The 8,293-nt window shown below is 38.8% G+C and overlaps 1 protein-coding gene across 1 annotated transcript in view; it reads left to right on the top strand.

Moving 5' to 3' along the window:
• The window catches only part of sh3kbp1 (SH3-domain kinase binding protein 1), a gene marked incomplete at its 5' end in the record, with an annotated part of 38,120 nt that overhangs the window by 19,823 nt on the left and 10,004 nt on the right, over window positions 1-8,293 (top strand). Inside the window, 5 exon segments of the mRNA XM_014005345.1 lie at window positions 5,075-5,144; window positions 7,184-7,278; window positions 7,363-7,458; window positions 7,555-7,606; window positions 7,695-7,766. Of these exon segments, the coding sequence (XP_013860799.1) occupies window positions 5,075-5,144; window positions 7,184-7,278; window positions 7,363-7,458; window positions 7,555-7,606; window positions 7,695-7,766 (385 nt within the window).

Here is an 8,293-nt window from a genome sequence, read left to right as displayed (position 1 = left end):
CTGTATATGTTTTTTTGGTGTCTAGTCATTTTTTCATCCTTAATTCATCAAACAGTATTACTGCTATGAGTTGGTCACAAATTTCATCCAACTATCATCAGCAGCGGCTCAACTGGAGTATGACTAAAAAAGTTTCCTAAGTCATTTAACAAAAAAAAAAGAAGCCACATTTACATAATTGCTAAAAGGTTAGGTTATAGGGTACATAACATGTAAAATCAACCTTTTTAGCCATAAATACATTTTGTTGTGTACTTAAAGTTTCTCGGAATGCAGAAAATTAAAATTTAGTCTCTCTGTGCTGCATAGATATCTTTATATTCTTTTTGAGTTATATTATTTTTAACACATTCCATTTTCTCTATTTTCTATGATGTTTTCTGAACTATTACATCACAGATTTTGTGACAGACTTGTTAAATAAGGTCTGAACTTACAACTACAATTTGGTTGTCTTCATTCTCCTCTCACTCAGACTCTGTCTCTAACATGTAATAAATTTGTAGGTAAAATGTTTCTGCAAAGTTATACAGTAGTTTAAATTGCCTCATTGCATTTAAAGAGAATGTCAAAACGAGTTGATCTGTGACACACAACTGAATGATTTAAATCTAAAAAGAAGAATTTGAAAGCATGATATGTCTTGTTTAATGAAGAGTTGATTTTTTTGTATCATTAAAAGGCAGTGTACTTGTGTTAAAGACTTTATAGAYGTATGGATTTCAGCTCAACATGAAATGCAGGATTCAGAGGTTTTCAGACACTAGAAAAAGTTGTGTATCTCACATCCCCGTAACCTTGTCTGATTCTGTAGTTTTCAAAACAGACCACATCTGTTTTGGTAAACAATTGGCACAAAAGACCTTGAATAGGAACAAAACACGAGCTTCTTTATCAAGAATGCTCAGCAGTGGATGTATTGCCTGTGGCAACTAAAAGAATTTCATCTGCCACAACTGATGCTCTACTCTCCATGTTTCTATCAAAAAGCCCTTTCACACAAAACTTGGGCCTGATAGTTTGCCTTGTCTCTGTGTATTGTGTGAAAACAACCACCACCTGATCCAACACTGCTATAGCTCTGAGTCAACGAGGGCGGTAGTCACAGAGCTGAGTGGACATGTAGGTGGGCGATGCATGCACTTCTCCAATCTAAGCACRTCACTGGTTTCACAATGCCAGATCATKTGCACGAGGCTCTTTGACAAGACAGTTCAGTAAGATGGCCACAAAACCCAGTGCAACTTTATACTGTACACATAAGCTGCCTRTAAGCAAGCTTTGCAGAACCAATGGTGGTGCGGTGTAGTACTCAGCTGCACTGAAACAGAGAACTACWGATGTGTCTCGCTTATCATTTTCAAAACATGACGGATTAAATGAGTTCAGCCTTGCTGTGGTTAACCCAATATTTTAACTAAATGCAAAGTTGCTGTGCATCATCATAAACCTCCATGGCAACGTGCTTGTTTAGTCTTGTTAAGGCTTTTAAATGCAGAAGCCAGGTGGTCCCACAGATTGCATGTCGTTACTACATCACACTGCTGAATTGCAAATCCAGATTATCTTTTCATACCAACTGCTCTGTTATTACCTCGCCTGACAGCTCAGAGGTGCAAAAGCATTGGATTGGCCTCAAGCGCCCATGCCACTTCAGTTCCTTCTTGAGTTGTACCAAAAAGGCCTCTCAGTCCCCGCCTGAAGTATTTTGTGAAAGTGCCTATTGTCTTGGGACTTTGCTGGCATGATTAGTTTATGTGCAAATGTCCAAAGGCAGTTTAAAGATGAACTCATATTTGCAGTCTTATTGTAAAACCATAATGTACAAAAGGGTTATTGAGTCCATCCTCACCTCCTCCATCACTGTCGGATGTCCTGCTGCCACTATCAAGGACAAACGGTCTGCACCGTATCATTTCCTCTGCAGAGAAGGTGATTGGTGCAACCCGCCATAACTGCAGGATCTGGACACTAAAGTGGCAAACGTAAAATGTTTCAAACTCTCCTCTCTGGTAGGAAGATGCTGGCCATCATGTCCACAAACCTAATATAACAAAAACAGTTTTTTCCCCATAATCAGCTAATCTCACCTAATAAAAAGAGAGAAAACACAAACAATGACAGCCCTTGGTTCCCTGAATGCATTATTATGAGGCATTAATCTGGACATTTGGAAATACTTGCATTGATTGACACTTTATTTGCTTGTTCTGTAACTATTTGTTTCATTGATGTATCTCTTTTACTTTGTGAGTCCTTGAACAAATAAAATTTGAGAATTTGTATGTGAACTACTATAGAATTGGTCAGACAAGGTGGACAAGGTTCTTTTCCCTTTTGCAGCATCCCATTTTACTCAAACGTTGCAACTATACAACTACCCTATCCAGTTTAGCTGTTTTCCAGTTGCAACTCCAAGAACTCTGCTTAAGCTGAAAGACTAATAAAGCTAGAATACAAAGTAGTTTAGAAAGAAGTAGACTTCGTTTCCACAATTTCATTGTATTTTGCACTGAAAGGTCTTATATGGTGAATATTTAATGGCAAATGCGTTAACAAAATTCAAAAAACAGGTTTTTAAAATAACTTTTTAACACTGAAGTTCTCCGCTGGTTAAATGTAATGATTAACCATCTGAGTCCTTCCACTTGTCACCACTGGCCTTCAAAGGTCACCCAGGTTCCTGTTGGCCATTTGACGCACAGGAATGTGTGATAGCTTAACATGTAAACCTATCTGCAACGTTGCAGTGATGGCTCGAAGCTCGTGCCTCCACATGGGTCTCATTAGGGAGGGACGGAGAGACGGAAGGGGGGAGGCGGAGGAGGAGGTGTTGAAGAGCGAGGCCAAACAGAACAGTGCCGCGTGTGTGTGTTCGAACAGACCGCATGCTGTGAATGTGTGTGTTTTCCTGTGGACGAGCCACCCTGGTTCCACAAACACCATCGAGCGATCCGCTGCAACCGGTGAGACAGCGGCTGCTTTAAGGACTCATACTCTGTAAATGCGCAGGTTTCGTCCACAAACTGACTTCTGGTTTCTGTGCTAAATTTATTTCTTTAAAAAGTAGCGATTTATAAAACAAGTCAAACATTTYTGTATAGTATATAGGGCATTTTAAGTCTTTTTACTGGCAAAGCGCTAGGATGGAGGCTTGCTTTTAATATGACGTTTATCTACAGGATTACCCCACTCCCCTTCAAAAATAATAAAAAAAAACCCTTTTAAATCAGGAAACTTACAGCAAGAGCAAAACAACCAATTTAACTTCTGCTTTTCTTTGAAACTCTAAAAATCAAGCAAATCTAAAAGCTTTTTCATTTGCCCCACTCTTGAGAATATGACCCTGTACTGTAAATGTGGCAATAAAGCAAAAGTTAACATTATATCACAAATAGCAGTGCACTTTCTGAATTTCATGCACTAAATCCAAAATGTGTACTATTATAATAATAATGTTAAAGGTAATCACTGCTGCTCAGAATCTTGGGAAAGCTTGTGCTCCTGCAGTGGTCACGCAAAAGGCTGGGCACACACTCACCAGTGTATCACAGGGTCACATGGAGACAAATGAAATAGACAACCATTCACATTATCATATAGTCATGATACAGAGTTGCCAAATGTCTTACATGCAACTTTGTGGTCTGTGAGAGGAAACATGAGTGTCGTGTGTGCATGTAGAGAACATTCGAAAGGCACACAGAAAGGTTTCAGCTGAGCTTTTAACCGGCAACCGCTCCAACCACTGTTCTGTCTAGTGCTAGATGGAGTAGCCGTGTATAGGCTGCTCCACATGAGACATAAACACTTTGTGGGGTCAATTTAGATAATTCAGTTTTTTTATTTAAATCTATATAGCAAATAGACACAAAAGTTTTAGAACACTCTCCATTTTCCATTTTTTAAATTTCATATTCAAGCAGCTCAAATCCAATGAACAGCTTGCAAGGGTACAAAGGTAAGTGCTGAAATGCCAGAGTTTTTAAAAAAATGTAAGGTTACACAAAACTGAAAGTCAAGMTGTTCCAGGTTGGCCTTCAGGTCTTTGGATGTTTGAGATGGTGTTTTTTTCCACCATTTGAACCTTTGAAGACATCTCTTGTCACTTTTCTCATTTTCCCCATGTCCAGGGAGGTTCTTGAAGGTTCCATGTTTGGTAAGCTTCATTGTCTACTGGTGAAACTGGGATACCAATGTCTTTGGAGATAACCTTATACCCTTTGGATGTTGTGTGTTTGATAATATCAGCAGTTCAGATGTCCCAGACAGCTACTTTCTTTTCATCGTTGTGCCAAAGGAACAGGGCCTAACGTTGCTTTTTTTAAACACTGAAGTCATCATTCATAGGTTAATTGATGTCATATGGGCACGGACAATTTATCACAAATGATTCTCATTTGTGATTTACCACAGGCGAGTAAAAATGTGTTCCCATATTAAATGTAAAGGTTGCTAACACCAGTGTCACATCAAGCTTTAGTATTTTTCAGTTTTTCCCTCCCATTGCTTTTTGTTTTATGTTGTTTATCATTTGCTCTTTTGTATTTAACACGAGTGCTCTATACAAAAAAGTTGTTTAACTTGATTCATTTTATTCATGAGAAAAATGGATGTTAATAATGGAGAGCAGCACTTATGAGAAGATTAAAGTCTATAGTTAGCCAAGTTCATTTCCAGGCAGGCAGAAATTACTGAAGAGGAAGCTGAAAATAGTTTRGAAAGTACAGTCTGAATTAGCAAATAACAGATTTAACTTAAAGGTTACAGTTGAACAAAATGAGACAAAAATACAATCTTGAATACAGAAAAAACTGGAATAAATCATTAAAAGTGTAGATTCAAAAACAAAAACATCTGTTCATTATGACTTTGAGAGGTTAAATAAAAAAAGCTAATTTGAGTTCTTTTTCTGCTGCATCACTGTTACATCCAGTCTGCTCCTTAACACAAGACACATGTTCTGTAGAGAGGGTGAAGGTGCAGTAATCACAGGAAGTCTCAAACCAAACCAGGTGCTGTACTCTGAGTGCATCAGAAACTAAAGGTTTCCTGTTCTTTATCTGTTACTTAGGTCAACGAYGGAAAACCATTGAGTGTTGCAGCTGAAAGCATGAAGACTGAACCTGACAGCAAAGCAAAGGGTAAACATTTTCAATTAAAGAAAGTAATCCGTACAAGCTCCTGAACAAGGACAAAATACTAGAAACACTGCATGTGTTAGATTGCGTTAACTACAAAACATTTTCTATATCAGTTCTTTTGGTCCATGCAGGTTTCCTTTAATTCTGAAACACTATTGTTTCTTATCATCACCACATCTAATGGTGTTCATTTTGAAAGTGCCTTTTGAAGCATTCATTTGCCCGTGGAAAGATTTGAGATGCAAGATTTTGAAACGGTAGTGCAATGCTTTTCATAACATTCTACAAACAGGAGGAGAATAATGTTTTTTTTTCTGTACAGCAATGAAACACGTGATTTAGAGAAGCCTCACAAAAACAAGGTTTAGCAACTACGATGGAAATATTGTCTCTAATCCTGTTTCTGTATTACCCAGCCGAAGTCTTTTTTGTTTTATAAGTAAAATCGCTACATTTTGACTGCACAAAATCTATTCAAAAATAATTTTCTTCTATTTTTTATTATTAAATAAATGTCCTTATGATTTAACACATTTTTTTAACTTTAGTATTTTCCAAGATTATTGTTTAGTGTAAACTGTGGCTGTGTCTTAATTCAGTGGTTACAGCCGGCGTAGACCGAGTCTGACGTTGGCCACAGTCTTACGTGGGCCGTAGGCTGCTCGTGTCGGCTGCACAAACGGCTGTGAAATGAGACGGTCTAGTCTACGGAAGACATATGTTTGCGTGACTACACTCTGCCTCGTTACAAAGATGATACGTTTTATATCACATCGCTTCAGTTGTTTTTTCAGGGTATAACTGCACAAAATTCAGTTAACGAAATAAATAAAAAGCATTAATAATTTGGGTTTAGCTTCAGTTTCAGGACTTGAAACTGCATTTTATTTAACATCTCATTGCAACAAAATTTTCTTCGTCTGAGTTGCTTAACTTACATTATTCAGTCTGTGTGAATTTCCAAACTCCGTCATTAAAATAAATAAATAAATAAAAAACTCAGCCGTAAAATTTAAATAAAACAGTCTTTGTTTTTCTGTGTAATTTGCTGARGGCATAATAAACTAGACATGGGTTTTTACGATGTAAAAACAAGTGTGCATTGCCARGTAGCATGTCATTGCAGCATGGCTTTGCCTGCAYCAATGGACTTGCAGAATGAACCTTGACCAAGTTCAAATGTGTTTTCGATACCAGCTTGTGCCTGTCACGTCAGCAGGTGTTTGTAATTAAGGTAATTGTGTGACAATATGAAATTTGAAGGGATTTTTTTCTTAAAGTTGCATTAGCTGGGTTTTGAACCCAGATCTCCCACATGAAAGTCCATGACACACACCATTAGACKAATGGAACTGTGGCAGAAGTTGGTGGCAGGGGGCATTGCCAATACATAATATTACAACAACAGAGKAGTATTAAGACAAAATTATAGTAAAACATCAAAATACAATCATATTAGTATTGTAAACACTGAACAATTGAGATTAAATATTATTAAACTATGGAGCAGTACCAAGTTGAGTCAGCATGGGGCAGTATTGGACCAATACAAGGTTCCATTGACTGCCATTATAATTCATTAAACATTAATATTTCATAAAACTATAAGTTTTACAGGCACCAAAAGGCATAGCCATCATTTGGCACAGGGGCTTTACAGATATAAATTACAATGGCAGCTCTAGGACAAAGTATGCAGGAGGAGAAGCATGGCAAAGTTGAGATGACTTGGATGGGAAACAAATCAAAATAGTGTGCCTTGCATTGGCAATGCACACTGATTAAGGATACCATTGGCCGCGTAGGATATTACGATGCAGACTACTTTTTCGGGGTTTTGTTACATTTGTCAGCTGCATGAGTAGGCCCCTATGAATTGGGACAGCTTGCAGCGCGGGGCAGTGAGGTAAGCYGCTGACGTTGGCMTCAACCCATGAATTGAGACACAGCTTGTGGTGGTAGTTTAGCTTCTTCTTTATTTCACATAATTTTAGTGTACTCTTTCTGAAGTTGTAATCTGTGCTGTGATTGGTTGCCAGTGCGGGAGCAGTGTAAAGTCCTATTTCCATATGAAGCACAAAATGAGGACGAGCTCTCACTGAAAGAGGGTGATATCATCAACATCATCACCAAGGTGAGGGGAGTTTGTCTGTGGGTTGTCTGTGTTGGCAGTTGTTCATGATAAATATGATAATTCTGTTCTTTGTGTGTTATCCAGGAGTGTGCCGATGCAGGCTGGTGGATGGGCGAGATCGGAGGAAGGCAAGGCGTCTTCCCAGATAACTTCGTCAAACTGCTTGAAGTTGAGAAAGAGGTGATTGTTGGGCCCTGGCAGTGATGGAGAAACTGTTTGCTCATGCTTAAAAAACATTTAAATTAGTTGCTGCGATCATTCTTTGTGTGTTTTCAGAGACCGAAGAAGCCGCCGCCACCCAGCACTCCATCAGCTAAACACTCCACAGGTAACGGCTCGGTTTTCTCCTGTTGTGTTTTAACTCAAAAACAAAAAGCCAAATCAACACCAGTAAACCAATTAACTTTAATCTTTAGAGAAAAAAGCTGAGGTGAAAAAGGTTCCTCCTGAGCGGCCTGAACATCTACCCCATAGGGACCAGGATCGAGGTAAAAAAAAACAAAACGGAACAGCCTCGACTTACACTGATCTTCTCTGACATCGTTTTACAACTTTCAATTAACAGTGACGAACTAACAGGATCTAAGCTCCACATCTGAGCGGCTGCTTTAAAGAACAAAGGCTATTTTTTTCTGTTTGAGCTTGTGCAGCAGCCTGTTCCCTTGCAGCATGTTTCCCCCTCCTTTGTGTTGCAGAATGACAGAGCTTTGATTGAGAAAGGGTAACAGCATCTGTCTACACGCAGCCGGAAGCTCCAAGAACTGTGGTTTGCTTCTTGGTAAACGCTGGTACCGACAGCACTGCTGGTGCAAGACAGATGCTTTCACGTGTCACCACAGGGGAGCTAGGCTGAAACAACACAAAGCACTCACTTTTATGTCATTTAAATAAAAATAAAAAAGAGGGGAAAAAACACAAACACTTGCCACGCAAAAAAGAAAAAGAATCTGAAAATACCAGCCTTTTGAGGAATGAGTTAAATATGTGTGTGTGTGTGCGTGTGTGTGCGTGTGCG

Source organism: Austrofundulus limnaeus, unplaced genomic scaffold, assembly GCF_001266775.1.
Source record: "Austrofundulus limnaeus strain Quisiro unplaced genomic scaffold, Austrofundulus_limnaeus-1.0 Scaffold30, whole genome shotgun sequence".
NCBI classification, from domain to species: domain Eukaryota; kingdom Metazoa; phylum Chordata; class Actinopteri; order Cyprinodontiformes; family Rivulidae; genus Austrofundulus; species Austrofundulus limnaeus.
The sequence above is the reverse complement of the archived record's forward strand: the minus strand, read 5'-3'. Positions and strand labels throughout refer to the sequence as shown.